The sequence below is a fragment of the Cebus imitator genome, unplaced genomic scaffold, assembly GCF_001604975.1.
Source record: "Cebus imitator isolate Cc_AM_T3 unplaced genomic scaffold, Cebus_imitator-1.0 Scaffold97, whole genome shotgun sequence".
NCBI lineage: Eukaryota > Metazoa > Chordata > Mammalia > Primates > Cebidae > Cebus > Cebus imitator.
Window position 1 is genome coordinate 580,409 of NW_016107412.1, and position 16,627 is coordinate 597,035.

Below are 16,627 nucleotides of genomic sequence, written 5' to 3' on the forward strand. Positions count from 1 at the left end.
ATAGCCACCTGAAGGAGCACCAAGGCACCAGACTGAGTGTGAAGCTTACTTGGACCTTCCAGCCCAGCCAAGCCACAAGCTGAATGCAGTCAAGTGAGTCATCCCAGGCAACACTGAGGAGCAGAAGAACCACGCAGCCAAGCCCTGCCCAAATTCCTGGCCCACAAATTGAAAGCAAATAAATGGTAGTGGGTTTATGCCACAAAGATTTGGGGTAGTTTGTTCCACAATAAGTTTTATTCAAATCTCCATTTTATAAGTGAGGATACAGGTCCAGAAAGGAAACAATTACTGTCAATAAGTGGTTGAGGTAGACTTTGATCCTACAACTTCTCTAGGCAAGTTCAATTTTTTCTTTTTCTTAGTTTATGACTGTTACTAAAATTTTAAAATTTATTTTAAAACCACATAGAACAAAATAAAATCATACAATATATCATTCTGTGTTTTAGTTGCCTGAAATGTTGTTACTTTTTCCAGGCTAGCTGTGCAATGGCTTTTAAAGCAGGGTCTGTAGACCACTGGTGTTGGAGTCACTTAGGTGAAGCTTGAAAACATGCAAACTCCTGGGTCTCACCCAGGAACCTGACTTTCTGGTACCAGGGCACAAGCATTTGCATTTTAATAAGTAGGGCAGAGGTTTCCTAAATTATTCACATCACGAAAGGTTTGAATGTCAATAAACTAGTGGATCAACAAGCCCTCAGGAAGCAGATGGACATTTTAAATGAAGATGGAGAGTTTGCAAACAGCAAATGAAAACTAAATGGAGCAGTCCATCCCTGTTGTGGGGCTCTTCTCACTACACTGTGTTGCCTGGGTGAGGTAGGGGCCCTAAGGTGATCTCCTCTCAGCTCTTCTCCCCATGAGGCTCATCTCAGGGAGCCAGGAAAGTTGTGCAACACTAGTCCTGGGGTATGAGATAAAGCAGGCATAGAGGAAACATTCAGAGAGCATTCACTATATTTCAGGCACTAGCAATTGAAAGACTTCCTCATTTAGTCCTCAAAAAGAGGCATTCTTTCCATTTTACAGTTAAGGAACCTGGAAGTCAAAGAGGTAAGATTACTTGTGCAAAGCCACACAAACAGAAAATGAGGAATCAAGATTTCAACCCAGAACTGCCAGACACCAATGCTAGTGTTTTTTTCCAATATCAAGCTGTGCCAACCAGGTGGAAAGAGCGTATGATATGAAATCACATCAGAATTTGAGCCCCATTCCTCCACTTGTCAGCTATGTGGCCTTGGAAAAAAAGTCCTTTCACTTCTTTCAAAGAAAGGATGAAATGTCCTACCACTGAGAAGTGGGTACCCAGCAGCCATTTAGTAAAAGGTGTTTGCTTCTGAATTACAAGAGGCCAAGATGCTAAGGCCAAAAGTCTGAAGTGACCACTGGGTAATTTCTCACACAGTGGCATGTGTCAAAGCGGGACAGGCCCCGTGCGACGATGGAGTGGGACCCAGAGCCGGAGCCATTCCGGGTGTGGCTCCAGCATGTGGGAAAGTGCGCAGGGTCGGCAGGGCGCAGCCAGCGATCCCCAGTTTCTGTGCTTCTGGGAATCAGGAGCCACACTGTTTTTCTCCGTCGGACCCGAGCTCTCTCTCCCAGGGGAGTTGGCAGATCTGCCATTGGCCTGTTGGCTGGAGGTGCACAGCAGCGGAGGCTGGCATCGCTTTACAGGCTCACACTGCCTCTTTCTTGTGCTGCTTTCTTCCCATTCCCACGCCCCACCTCTGCAAGTCCCCAGGGATCCTGCTTTCTCTGGCAGTGGCAAAGGCAGAGGCCCTGGGCGAAGAGATTAGATGGGGCCTTCCCCCTCCAAGGCTGCTCTGCTGAGCCCCTGGACAACCCCAAGTGCATGGCCTTACAGACCCCAACCCCTCCTGGGGACAGAAGGCTGTGTGTGGTGTGCTGTCAGGAAGTCTGTGCCTGGTGCAAGCTAAGGCCCGACTCCCCTCAGCCATGAGCTTTTCACTTTGCAGAGTTGTATTATTCAGGCAAAGAGTCGGCCGGTCATGAATGCCTTCAGCAAAGACTTAGGCGTTGTGCCAGGTGCTGGGGCCACAATTCGAAAAAACAGTTCTTAACTTGATCCTCAAGGAAGGTTCAGTCCAGGGGGAGAAGGGGAGAAGTAAATAATAATTACCCTCCTGAACCAGTTATAGTACAGGAAGAACAGTAAGACCAGGACACATAGCTGTTGGTGAAGGGCTGGTTCATCTTTCATTTATTGAGCAAATAGTTATTGAGAACCTGATATGTTATATGGGATTATAGTGGGAACAAAGCAATCTTTCTGCCTATCTAGACTTTCTGTTCTAGAAAATAAACAACAAAATAAATTACACAATAGTGTGTCTTATATATCTATATTATTCAGTATTATATTATACAGTATTATATGTCAACATATTATCAATATAGCTAGAGTCATTTCAGGCAGTGATAAATGTTTGAAGGAAAAAAAATGCATAGTTGGGTCTAGAGTAGGGGCAGTATGGTCTGGCAGGGTCTCCCTGAGGAGGGGACATGTGATCAGAAACTCAGGAGCTGCATAGGTGAGAGTGGTCACATCCATGGGAATGCTTCAGGAAGAAGGAGAGCTAGCAAGCACCAAGCTGGTGCCCCAGACACCATGGACATACTTTACACATGCCACAAGTAGGAAGTGAGGACTCTTTGTCCCCACTTCAGGTGGGGAGGCCAAGAGCTAGAAATAGGGAGTGACTGATCCAAGGCCTTGCAGCTGGGAGAAGGTAGAGCCGAGATCCAGCCCAGGCAGCCTCCTTTGCCTATGCAGGTGGCCTCTGTGCCATGAAGCCAGGCTGCCTACCTGGGCTAGTCCTAAATGCTTTATGAGCTCAGAGGCTGGCACCAAATTCAACTTCAGGGTGGGATGAGAGAAGGGGTCACAGAAGCACAATCTCGATGGATGAGAGTGAGGAATGCACCAAGCCAAGGAAGTCTCTGCCTTTCTCCTTCCCCTCGTCTGGCCCCCAAGCTGCCACTTACCTGTGTGCACGTTCACCCAAAGTCAAGAGGGAGTGAAGCTCCAGCCCCCATATACATAGGGCTCGTTCCACCCACTCTATTTCCCTCTCCACTTAAGTCACCTCCTCAACAGGCCTTCTCTGCTTCATGCATCTCAAATACCAACTTCTCTGTATTCCCTCTGTTTGCTTCGCCCATTTCTCACGACCTGCCCTTAGCCCACATATCTGCTTACTTATTGACTGATTGTTTTCTGCAACTCTAATATCAGCTCCACAGGAGCTATTGTCTGTTTCATTCACCACTGTACCCTCTGTGTCTGGCACATAATGAATGAAAGGAAGGAAAGGAGGAAGCAGCTTAATGTATATGGAAACGTTTAGGAGAGGCGAAGGGAACACTTTTCCAAACACACACAGGTACCTGGATGTCAGTGCAGGAACTGTGCTCTATGTAATCCTTGCCAGAGTCTGCCTGGCACTCAGAACTTGCCTCTAATAAATTCTGTTGAATGAATAAATGAATATCTGGAATTTGAAATTAAAAGTCCAGGAGGCCCAAAAGAATCTGGGCAATTATGTATGAAATAAGAGCAAAGAAATTTTATTATAAAAATTAAATTTCTTGATGGGATGTTAGAGAGGTCCCAGGATAGAGATTCAGGAGTTGAAGGCTGGTTGTGGCTCAGGAGCTGATATGCTGAGAGGATTTGGAAAAGCCACCCTTCTCTCTTCCCCAGGCCAGTGTGCCCATCTGTAAAATGGGGACACATAGAAAACTCTAAGGGACTCTTCTGACTCTGGAACTTCAAGATTTTATAGACCATCCTCTCCTCTGGGACAAGCCCATTCCTCTCCCTCTTGCCCCAAACATCCTCCCTGCAAATAGTAAGCCAGGGTAGGCACTGGGGAGGGGGAGGATTTGAGAGTCTCTGATGCCATTCCTCAAGGCCTTGCGTTACTGATGCTTCCTGGCTCCCTCTCTTCAGCCCTCTCTGAGGTCTGACCTTCTAATGAGCGGAAGCACATTATCAGCCACTGCGGTTTGAACGGGTGCCTGTAATTTAGTGTTGCCTAATGCTGGAAACTGAGAGCAGGACTTGCATAATTAGATTGGGGCCTCATTAATGTCTGCTTCCTCGGGTGTTTTTCATTCTTGGTTTCTCCTGCCCTGTATTTGCAATCCCCTCTGTCTGTATAAACATGGCTGTTCCTTTTTATCTCTCCCTTGTGGAGCCAGGCTGGAATTTGGGTCCAGGACAGCCAAGGCACCCACAAAGCATGAATTTTAACATGCCCCAATGGTCCTTGCTCTGCTTTCTAAACAGAGAACCTGGATGCCTGGGTTGCGCTTATACACCTTGAACTGGCGGGTCATCCACCCTGGGTTTGGGTTTGGACAAAAACCAGAGGAAGGAGGGCTACCAATGCAACTGCTGCAAATACTGATGATTTAACCAACTTGTGTGCAATGCTTGGCCATTTACAAAGCACTCCTAGAATCTGACCTTGTGAGCAGGGACTTACTTGGTTTGTTTTGTTCACTGGTCCCCTAAGAGTTATTCTCTTTTCGTGCCCTCCTGACCCCACTCTATGCTTTTTTCCATTCTTCCCTGCCCTGCTCTAAGCTACAGAAGATGGGTCCCTGTGGGCAGCATCAACTCAGTTCCCTTGCTGAATGGTTTCTGCTTGCCTTTGGCCAAAGTGAGGCCCCAGCAGGAGACTGGAAGGCAGAGGGAGAGAAGTGGGGTGGTACTTCTCTCTAGTGCCCACCCTGCTTTAGGGCCATGACTTTGGAGGTAGCTGAGTTCCCCCCCAGTTATAGCTTCAAAGGACCAGCTCTCCTGCTCAAGTCTAGATTAAACCTACTAGATTTAGTCTAGTAATTCTATTTTCCCCTTTTGTCCCTTCACCCCGAGGGATGATAATGGTTTCCTTCTGTTGTTGGATTCTAAATAACTCGTGTTCCCTTAGCCCCTCACACTCTTCCATATTGCCCCTTCATTAAATCCTCTTTATTTAGACCATTTAGGGGTGAATTCTGTCTTTTGCCTGGTCTCTGTCTGATACAATACCCAATGTCTGAAATGGTCCCTGGAACATAGTAGGTCCTTAATAAATGTTTGTGGAATGAATGCACAAACCTTTCACATATGACACCTCATGTCATCCTTACAAAAAGTATGCAAAATAATATTATTACCTTTTACACATTAAAAAACACTGAGGCTCAGGGAGGTAAATTCTTATACCTGAGCAATAGATTTCTAAGGGAGGGCAACACTCCCATACTATACCCTGAATGAGCTGTAGCTTCACTCTGTACCCTGGAGAAATCTCTACATACTACTGCTTTCTGTACAGAGACTGAGTGTCTACTCACTCCAGCCTGGTGTGGGCTCAACAGGACCAGAGGCTGGTGGAGTGGACAGAGTAAAGATTCAAAGACACTTAGAAATTCACCTGGTATAGAATCAGAGACCTGGGTTCAAATCCAAGTGCTGACACTTTCTAAAAGTGTGATCTGGGGCGATGAAATCAATGACAATGACTTAATTATTCCAGTTGTGACTCAGTTTCCTCCTCTGTAAATGGTGCTATAATAATTATTATTACACACTTAAGTTAGTGATTATTCTGATCCAGGCATTGTTTAGCACTTCACATATACCAACTCATGTAATCCTCACTGCAACCCTAGGAGGAGGATTCTTCTTCTTTTTATTATTATTATTAGTAGTAGTACAGATAAGTTACTGCCTATGGTCACACGGCTGCTGTTACCATGGCAGATCTGGGATGTTCACCAAGGCAGCCTGCTCCAGAACTGTGTTCTTAACCTTCACGCTATACTGGCTGTCTACATTATTATTAGACCATCTCATGGGTTTGTAAGACTGGATAGGAAGACCATCTATGATGAGCACTTAGCACAGCCCTGGTGCACAGGGTCCCATCAATAGTGGTGACTGACTTTTCCTTGTTCCCCGCCTAAAAGTCAGATGCATGGATCCTCTCTCTATTTTTCTTCCATGTAGTTGTTCAATTGTACTCTTGCATGCCATTCATAGTGGAAAACGTATGGCTTATTCAAGCAGCTTTGCCCCTTGCCACACACAGACCTTGGAGCCAGATTGCCTGGGCTTGAATCCCAGCTTTGCCGCTTACTGGCTGGAAAGCTGGATGCCATTATCCCATCCATTGGTGTTTCAGCCTTTTTATCTATAAAATGGTGATTTTAATAGCACACACCTTATAGGGTTGTTGAAAGGATGAATGAGTTAATTCACGTTAAGTGCTTGGAATAGTGCCTAGCACATAGGAAATGCTATAAAAGTTGTTTGCTAAATAAATAAAAGTTCATGAATTTTGTATGTGCAATTCAAGCTGGCTTAAACAAAAAGGGATTTTTTTTGGCTCAAGTCTGGGGATGAGTCTGGATCCAGAGCCTTGAATAACATCATCAGAACACTGTTTCTGTCTGGCTGTGTTTTCCTTTACCCTTGGCTTCATTCTTGGCAGATGGTTCTCTCAAGGAGAGAGGTGGCCACCAGCAGCTCCAGACATACATCCCATCAGCTCAGTGTTCCCAGCAGAACACATGTGCCTTTCATCTAAGAGTTCTAGCATTGGCCTGGCTTGTGTCCCAGTGAGATATTCCAATTGACTAGGGCCAGTCATGTGCCATCAGCTGCACACACCACACAGACTGTCAAGTTAGGGAGGGGGTCACCTCAATGGAATCCTAGGTGCTGTACCCCAAAGCAGAAGGAATGGATATGGAGAAAGCCAGCAGTGGTCTGGTCTGCCATCCATCCTGGTCACCTGTATTAGTCAGGGTTCTCCAGAGAAACAGAACTAACAGGATATATCTAAGAGGAGATTTATTATGGGGATTGGCTCACATGATTACAGAGGCTGACAAGTTCCTTGAGATGCTGGCTGTGAGCTGGAGAATCAGGAAAGCTCATAGTGTGATTCAGTCAGAGATTGAAGGCTTGAGAACCAGGAGTGTCAACTGTATCATTTCCCAGTCTATGGCTAGAGTCTTGAGAACTGGGTGGCTGCTAGCACCAGTCTTGAAGTTTGAAGGCCTAAGAACCAGGAGTTTTGATGTGCAAGGGCAGGAGAAGATAGGTATCGCAGGATGAGAGAGAAAGATTTAGCTCTTCCTGTGTCTTTTTGTTCTACTGGGATCCCCAGTGGATTGGATGATGCCTGCCCACACGGTGAGGGAAGATCTTCCTTGCTCAGCCTACTGATTCAAATGCTAATCTCCTCCAGAAATACCCTCATAGACACACAGAGAAATAATGTGTTATCAACTCTCTGGGTAAATTAACCATCACATCATCTTCCCTTGTGAGAAGATGCTCAAAAGGGAAGCACTTGTGAGAAGCACTCTCTTACACGGTGCTCCATGTGAGAGAGACTTCAGGAGATATAGGCCTTGCTCACAATGCATACTGGAAGTGCTTATAAGCAATTTCAATACAATGTCTACCTGTCTTTGGAAGAATACACAGCAAGTCAACAGCACTGCTCGAGATTCCTACTTTGGGAGACAATAGCTAGGGCTTGTTATGGCTCTGTATGCCTGTGGAAGATTCTACTGTTTTTATTTATTTATTAAACTTTTATTTTAGGTTCAGGGGTACATGTGCAGTTTGTTATACCAGTAAACTTGTTTACTGGTATAACAGATTATTTTGTCACCCAGATACTAAGCCTGTCACCCAGATACTAAGCCTAGTACTCAATAGTTATTTTTTTTATCCTCTCTCTCCTCCTACCCTTCAACCTCAAGTAGGTCTCAGTATCTGTTGTTCCCCTCTTTGTGTCAATGAGTTCTCATCATTTGGCTCCCACTTATAAATAAGAACATGTGGTATTTGGTTTTCTGTTCCCGTGTTAGTTTGCTAAGGGTAATGGCCTCCAGTTCCTTCCATGTTCCCGCAAAAGACATGATCTCCTTTTTTTAATGGATGCATAGTATTCCATGTATATATACAACATTTTCGTCATCTAGTCTACCACTGATGGGCATTTAGATTAATTCCATGTCTTTGCTATTGTGAATAGTGCTGCAATGAACATTTGCATGCATGCGTCTTTACAGTGGAATGATTTATATTTCTTTGGGTATATACTCAGTAATGGGATTCCTAGATCAAATCATACTTTGGAAGATTCTACTGATTCCCCCCACTGCAGGACACATTGAATCATGAGCTACTTGGTGTGTGTGCACATTCTTGTGAGTCTGACATCCTGTAACAAATCTTACTAAAGCGAGTTAGCCGGCTGAGATTATAAGCACCATCCTGGGCATGAGACAGAATAAATCTCAACAGCCGTATGGGTACGTGAACACAGGCCTTTGGCTATACAGGCAATGTCATCACAGCCCTGGCTACTCGAAATGTGATCTTTCAATGGCAGCATCAGCAGCATCTAGGAGCCTGTTCACATCCTTGCTGCTCAAACTGAGTCTGCAAGACCAGATGCATTGGCTTCACCTGGGAGTTCAAAGAAAACTAAAAATCTCAAGCCCTACCTGAAGACCTAATGGATGAAGATCTGCATTTTAACATGAGATCTCCAAGAGGTGTGTATGCACATTAAATTTCAAGAGGCACTGCTGTATTCATTCTCTAGGTTTGCCGCAGTAAGGTACCACAAACTTGATGGCTTAAAACAACAGAAATGTATTCTCTCATGGCTCTAGAGGCTAGAAGTTCAAAATCAAGATGGTGGCAGGCTGGACATGGTGGCTCATGCCTGTAATCCCAGCACTTTGGGAGGCCAAGGTGGGAGGATCACTTGAGCCTGGAAGGTTGAGGCTGCAGTGAGCAGTGATCACATCACTGTACCCCAGTCTGGGTTACAGAGCAAGACCCCATCTCTACCAAAAATTTAAAACTTAGGCAGGCATGGTGGCATGTGCCTGTAGTCCAGGCTATTCAGGAGGCTGAGGTGGGAGGACCGCTTGAGCCTGGAAGGTTGAGGCTGCAGTGAGCAGTGATCACATCACTGTACCCCAGTCTGGGTGACAGAGCGAGACCCTGTCTCAAAAAAAAAAAAAATGTTGGCAGAGTTGGCTCTTTCTGAGGGCTTGGCAGGAGATGCCTACCTCCTAGCTTCTGATGATTGCCAGCAATTCTTGGCTTGTCAATGTATCTCCCCAATCTCCATCATCACATATTCCCTGCGTCTAAATTTCCCTCTTCTTATTAGGACACCAGTCATATTGGATTAAGGGCTTACACTACTCCAGTATGACTGCACCTTAATCATCACACCTGCAGCAATGCCATTTTCAAGTAAGGTTACATTCTGAGGTGCTAGGAGTTAGGACTTTATCTTTTTCTTTTTTGGGGGCAACACAATTCAACTTACAACAACTGCCTTCAAAGTCTGCCATCTCTGAATACTGGAAGAACTGCCGATTAACAAATACCTGGAACATTTCTGTAACTTTATTTTTGTAAACAATCTCGTAAATTCGGGGAATATGGCAGGTCTAGAATAAGACTTGGAGACGTCTATTTCTGCAAAGTGATTCCTGTGTTCAGACAGCATACCTAGGAGTGTCCTTAGCTTTTCAGCCAATCCAGCCCCAGTGCAGGGCCACCATGAGAACAATCTGGGAATGTTTCCAACTTTGGCTGCCACTAGAATCACCTGGGGAGCTTTAAAAATATGAATACCTAAATCCCACTCTCAGAGATTCCAGTGTAATATGTTCCAGACATTGCCTGGGTATCAGGATTTTAAAATAATTCCTAGGTGATTCCAATCCATAGCTAAATTTGAGGACCAATGGGATAGATTTTGTGTGTGTGTGTGTGTGTGTGTGTGTGTGTGTGTGTGGCCTGGTCTCACTCTGTTACCCATGCTGGAGTGCAGTAGTGCAATCGTGGCTCACTGCAGCATCCACTCCCAGGTTCAAGTAATGCTCGTGCCTCAGCCTCTCAAGTAGCTGGGACTATAGGTGTGCATCACTACACCTGGATAATTTTTGTATTTTTTGTAGAGACAGCTATGTTGCCCAAGCTGGTCTCAAACTCCTGATCTCAAGCAATCCACCTACCTGAGCCTCCCAAAGTGCTGGAATTACAGGTGTGAGCCATTGTGCCCAGTTGGGATAGATATTCTTGTTTCTACATGTTACAAATGAAGGAGATCCAGCCATCCTTCCAAATAAGGAAGTAGGACACAAGTCCTACCTTTTGCCCAAAGTACATACTTTAAAATTTCCCTTTGTGAAAGTCTGTTAATGTTTTTATTTTGCCATCATTCATAAAATATGAGTGCAGACAGATCCCTAAATAATAGCATTTTAGGCTTTTTATAGTTTTTATATGAAAAATGAGGGTGCCATGAAAAAGTACACGAATGTATATTTTTAGCATTATTCCCCAACTCTCCAATAATCATGAGCTTCTTTATTTCTCCTTGTAGTTCTGTCAATTTTTGATGTATACCTTGAGGTATTTTTGTATAGTGCTTATAAATTTAAAATTATTATTTCTTCTCAGTAAATGAATCTTTATCATAATAACTTACTTCCTTTTCCCTAGTAAGACTTTTCACCTGGGAGTCTATTTTTCCCCCAGATATTAATGCAGCTCTATCAGTTAGCTTTCTTTTGCTCCACGGTTGCATAGTATAGTTCCCCCTTTCTTTAACTTTCAAATTTTCTGTATCTTATGTTTTAGATGAATGTCTTGAATGGAATACATTTGGATTTTGACAAATTTACACTGATAATCTTTCTTTTTAATTAGAGCATTTAGTCCACTTATAGTTAATGTAATTATTGGTATACATACTTTGGTGATAAAAATATTTAACAACTCCCAGGGTACATTGTGGAGTTTGCAGTTCTCACAAATGACCATGAGAGGGCGACTCCAGAAGACGCCAGGCATTTATAGCCTTGAATAGACAGGAGAAACCAGGCATTCACTCTCTGGGGTTCCACTACTACTTCTGAGGTTCTTCCCTACAATGTCTGGGCATCCTCTGGGCAGGGAGAACAAGAATATTGGCTGGAGGACAGGAGTGTGGTGGACTGGAGGACACAGGAACAGTCCCACGGGGTGAGGGGGGCTGAAGGCACTCAGCAGGCTCAAGGCAATGGCTATTTACCAACTCGAAAAGAAAAATTTAGTATTTCAATAACCAGCACTGTTATATAAGCAATTCAGAATGATACCAGATCAGACCTGTTGATATATTTATTGGGTGTAAATCAACCATTTACTTTGTGTTATTGTATTGGGTTTTAAAGCCTGTTATTAATAAATATATTTATTTACTTATTCTTTTTTTAAAGACAGGGGCTTTCTTTGTCACCCAGGCTAAAGTGCAGTGGCATGAGCATGACTCACTGCAGCTTTGATCTTCCTGGGCTCTATTGATTCTCCCAACTCAGCCTCCCCAAGTAGCTGGGACTACAGGTGTGCACCATGCCCTGCTATTTTTTTGTATTTTTCATAGAGACTGGGTTCCACATGTTGCCCATGCTGGTCTCAAACTCCTGAGCTCAAGCAATCTACCCATCTGGCCTCCCAAAATGCTGGGATTTACAGGTGTGAACCATCATACCTGGCCATGTTTACTTTCTTCCCTGACAACATAAGGGCCTCCCAACATCTTAATTCCATTTACCCTCAACCTCTACTAACTTAATGTTGTATACTTTAATCCTTCATATATTTTTAAATCTATAAAATTATTTGTATTGTCTTTTGAAGACATCATCTATTAAGACCACTTTCTTTGCTCTTCATATAATCTTGCAGCCCTGTTAATCTGAGATCATTTTCTTTCTGCTTGAAGTACATGCTTTACAATTTCCGTTTGTGAAGGTCTGTAAATGTTTTTATTTTGCCATCATTCAGAAAAGATGTTTCTCTGAGGATAGAATTATAGGTTGGCAATTAATTTCTCTCAACACACTGAAGACATTTTTCCACCATTGTTCTCCGGAAGCCGCCAGTCTGTTACTTTAATAAAAGTAGAGATGTTCCTTGACTTATGAAGGGGCTGCAACCCAATAAATCCACTGTAATTTGAAAATATCCTAAATTGAAAATGGATTTATTACACCTAACTTACCAAATGTCATCGTTTAGCCTAGCCTACCTTAAACATTATCAGAACACTTTACATCAGCCCACAGTTGGGCAATATCTTTGAACAAAAAGCCTATTTTATAATAAAGTGTTGAAGATCTCATGCAATTTATTAATGTTCTGCTGAATGAGTGTTGCTTTGCATCACCATAAAGTCAAAAAAATCATAAGTCAAACCATTATAAATTGGGGACCATCTGTAATGTGCCTTTTTCCCTCTGTCTTTTTCTTTCTAAATATCACCATTGTGTCTTGGTGTGGAATTATTTTTATTTATCTTGCTTGAAATTTGCTGAGCTTCTGTTTTTGGTGGTTTGGTATCTTTCTGAAAGAATCATTTCTTCAAGTACTGTCTCTGATGTTTTCTTTTTTACCTCTCTTTTTTTGAGAAACTGATTAAATGAATGTTAGACCTTCTCCTAGGATCTAACAATCTTTCCTTCACCTCCAATCTTTTCCTCTCTGTGCTTCGTTCAGGATAATCTCTTCAGCTGTACCTGTCATTTCATAAACGCCTTTTCAGCTGTGTCCAATGTGATGTTAAACACAATAATTTTGATTATTGTAGTTTTCATTTCTAGAAGTTGTGTTTGTTTTTTTAAAAAACTCATTTATGGTACACAGCTCATGCCTGTAATTCCAGCACTTAGGGAGGTTGAGGCGAATGGATCAGGCATTTGAGACCAGCCTGACCAACCTGGCGAAACCCAGTTTCTACTAAAAATAAAAAATTAACCGGTTATGGTAGTGTGGGTCTGTAATATCAGCTACTTGGGAGGCTGAGGCAGGAGAATCGCTTGAACGTGGGAGGCAGAGGTTGCAGTGAGTCACTATCATGCCATTGCACTCCAGCCTGGGCAAAAAGAGTAAAACTCCATCTCAAAAAAAACCCAAAAAACAAAAAAGAAAACACCTAGTTACATCACGTTTATAGTATCCTATTCTCTGCAGTTATCTCCAAATCTGAATTTTTTCAATTTGATATGTATAGTTTTTAAAAATAATCTGTCTGATAATTCTATCTTTGAGTTTCTGTCTCCATTGTCCATTGTTCCTGTTTCACCTGGTTATCTTTGACTATGCGCTAGCTATTATACAAAAAAAATTATTTGAAGGATCATTTGAAGCCTAGGATGAAAGTGCCTTCCTTTACATAGAATTTTCTTTTATTTCTGGCATGTCTGGGATCACCATAAACCAAGTTCAAGGCTTGAGGTTTCCTGGAGGGCTGAGTTATTCAAGCTGCAATTCAAGCTGCAAGTACTTGTGAGGGCTCACCTACTTGTAATTCATGTTTACCTAGAAGGTGTAGTCCCTTGGGGGATCTCAGCTTATTGTGGAGAGGGTCTACAGTTATACTCCCTATTCTGAGTGGCCCTGAGTGTTGATTTCTGTCTCCCTTGCCCTCACTAAGCTCTCAAAACCAGTTTCGAATTTGGCTGACCTAGTGAATATTCTCAGGATACAGGTGGCTTGGTACTCATTTTACCTCTCTGGGTTTTCATTTTCCCATAAGTCTCTTTCTGGTAATTCCTTACCGTCACACCAACTCTTAGAAGGCCTTGAAAGACTGTAATTATTTAGTAGTTTTTAAGTTGTTTTCAGTAGAAAAGCTGGTCCAAATGACCTAGCCCATCATTACTGGAAACAGGAAGCCATGTAATATCTTTCATGGCATACAGCGGGCACTCAATGAAGAATGGCTGAATTAGTAGAATTATCATAATTTCCCAAATGATATGGTTTGACCATGTCCACACCCAAATCTCATCTTGAATTGTAGCTCCCACATTTCCTCTGTGTCATGGGAGGGACGTGGTGGGAGGTAATTGAATCATGGATGGAGGTGGGTCTTTCTCATGTTGTTCTTGTGATAGTAAGTCTCAAGAGATCTGATGGTTTCATAAAGGGGAGTTTCCCTGCACAGGCTCTCATTCTCTCTTGTCTGCCATCAGGTAAAATATGCCTTTCACCTTCTGCCATGATTATGAGGTCTCCCCAGCCACGTGGAACTGTGAGTCCATTAAACCTCTTTTTCTTTATTAATTATCTGGTCTCGGGTATGTCGTTATCAGCAGCATGAAAACGAACTAATACACCAAACATGCACCTTTTTTGGGGGGTCTGTATTTATTTGCAGAGGCTGTTTCCTACTCTTAGGATATATTTCTCCTTCCCTATACCCAATCTGAGAATGTCCACATTCTCCCATTGGACCAGGCTCAAAACAAATGTGACCTTTTCCTCAAAGCTTTTCCTGTTTTCCCTCCTTACCCAAATCTGAATCCTATCTCTTCCTTCTCTAAACTCTCATGAGATCTAATATGTATCGTTCTCTGGGTACTTAACTAGAGAGCAATGTATTTATATACATGCTTATCTCTCCTATGGATATACACATTCTTACCATTTCTGGCTTCTAAAGAAACCCCTCACTTGCTCTCCAATTCAGCATAAATTACAAACAGATTTTTTTGAACATGTTATATATCTAGTGCTTTTAGTTTTGGTCTACTTGGGGATGATTCTATGAACGTTTAGTCTGCCATACTGCAGGAAGCTAAATTTCATTTATTCTAAGAAACCCTTCCATTTGTACAGCACTTTAGAGTTAATAGGGTGCTGTCACACTTGTGAGTTTCTGTAAACTTCAGCAGCCTCTAACTTCAGCGCTGCTATCATCATGCTGCAAATGAGAAGTAGAGGACAGAAGAGACTAACTAATATGTCACAGCAGAGCCTCAAAGCCAGAAATGGAACCCAAGTCTTTTCTCTCCAAGTCCAGGGCTCACTCCAGGACACCACAGGTGCTGCCTCTAAGATGTGTGCCGTGGTCATTACTACTGCAACCACACCTGGGAAGCAGACATTCTGCACAGGAATGTATGTGTGGCACAGGATTCAGGTCGCAGGCAATGGACGGAAGGATGGGCTACATGAGGTTCCAAGTACATACTTCTCAAAAGGTTCTGCATTTTTCAGTCCTACTTACCTCACCACTTTGGTCCCATTTCTCATGACCTGCATGTCCACCATGCAGCCCCCCGTCACATAGGCCGCTAGGTTCAACTCTGAGAATTCAGCCTGAAGGAGAAAGCAAAACAAAAAAAGGATTCATCAAATACCAATGGTAGTAACAACGGTTAACACATACTGGGTATTTAGAGTTGCCAAATACACCTTTAAAGCTCACTTCAAACTTAGGAAGTTGGTGATATTATTTTCATCTTTCTTTTTGAAAGATGAGGAAGCTGAGGCTCTGAGAGGCCTGGTGATAAGTCCAAGACAGCATAATACAAGGCCAAATAGGATTCAAGTCCATGTGTCTCTGATTAAAGGACCTATGCTTTTAATCCTTGCTAATTTCTGCCTCTTTTAAGGTGGAAGAAGCAACTGCAGCTCCAAGACTAGAACATGCCAGATGCTGTTCAATGGGACATTTTCTCTAGATTTAGTTTACCTTCATATTCTACAGTAGTATGGCATCATGACTCCATAATAATTTATTGCTATTAATGGACCCACCCCCCACCCTGGTCATCTGCCCAATTTTCTTTGCTTGGTAATGCTCCATCCATCTTGGTAATGCTGCTGGTGACAGTAGCAGCATCATTTTTGTTCACTGACATACTGCCCTTTTGGTCACAGTTGATGGGGTAAGCATCTGACTTGGAGTGGAAGAATGAGCTATCCTTCCCTGAGAGTTTGAATTAATGAGTGAGTGAGTCATGTAGTTTCTTTCTTGGTGGTTGTATCTTTAATGCACAAACCTGGGTGCCATTTAGGACCATGTTTTCTGTCACCTACGCTGGGAAAGCACAGAAAACCAGGGTAAAGAGAGAGAGAGGAAGAGAGAGAGAAAGGAATGTCATAGTCACCAAGAGAGAGGCAGGGGCAAGAGATGACATTTATGTGCCAGCTACAGACCTACTTTGGATTTTGTGCGTTCATCTTTTGGGTTGCTTATTTGTTTAAGCAAGCTTTTGTGGATTTCTGTTGCTTACAGCCAGAGTCCTATGGCATACATCTCTCTTACCAGATAACATGCTCCTTGGGATTTCTTGCTATGATCATCTGTCTTAGTCTCCCAGGGCTGCTTTAACAGGTGGATTAAAAAGCATAAATTCATTCTCCACAGTTCTGGAGGCTAAAAGTCCAAAATCAAGGTGCTGATAGGGCTGGTTCCTGCTGAGGGCTGTAAGGGAAGGATGGCTTGTAGGTGGCCATCTGTTCCCTGTGTCTCTTTACATTGTCCTCCTTCTATATCCAAAGCTCCTCTTCTTATAAGGACACCAGTCATATATGCCACATTCACTTCATTATTTTATTTATTTTATTTTATTTTATTTTATTTTATTTTATTTTATTGAGACAGTCTTGTTCTGTCACTCAGGCTGGAGTGCAGTGGTGTGATCTCAGCTCACTGCAACCTTCGCCTCCCCGGTTCAAGTGATTCTCCTGCCTCGGTCTCCTGAGTAGCTGGGATTACAG

General features: G+C 43.0%; 1 protein-coding gene across 5 annotated transcripts in view; it reads right to left on the reverse strand.

Moving 5' to 3' along the window:
- SYN3 (synapsin III) overlaps nucleotides 1-16,627 on the reverse strand; it is a 493,419-nt gene that overhangs the window by 369,427 nt on the left and 107,365 nt on the right. For all 5 annotated transcript variants that reach the window (XM_017536347.2, XM_017536348.2, XM_017536345.2 and 2 more), the window contains exon 4: nucleotides 15,129-15,220. In XM_017536347.2, coding sequence (XP_017391836.1) covers nucleotides 15,129-15,220 — 92 coding nt within the window. The remainder of the gene's footprint in view (nucleotides 1-15,128; nucleotides 15,221-16,627) is intronic.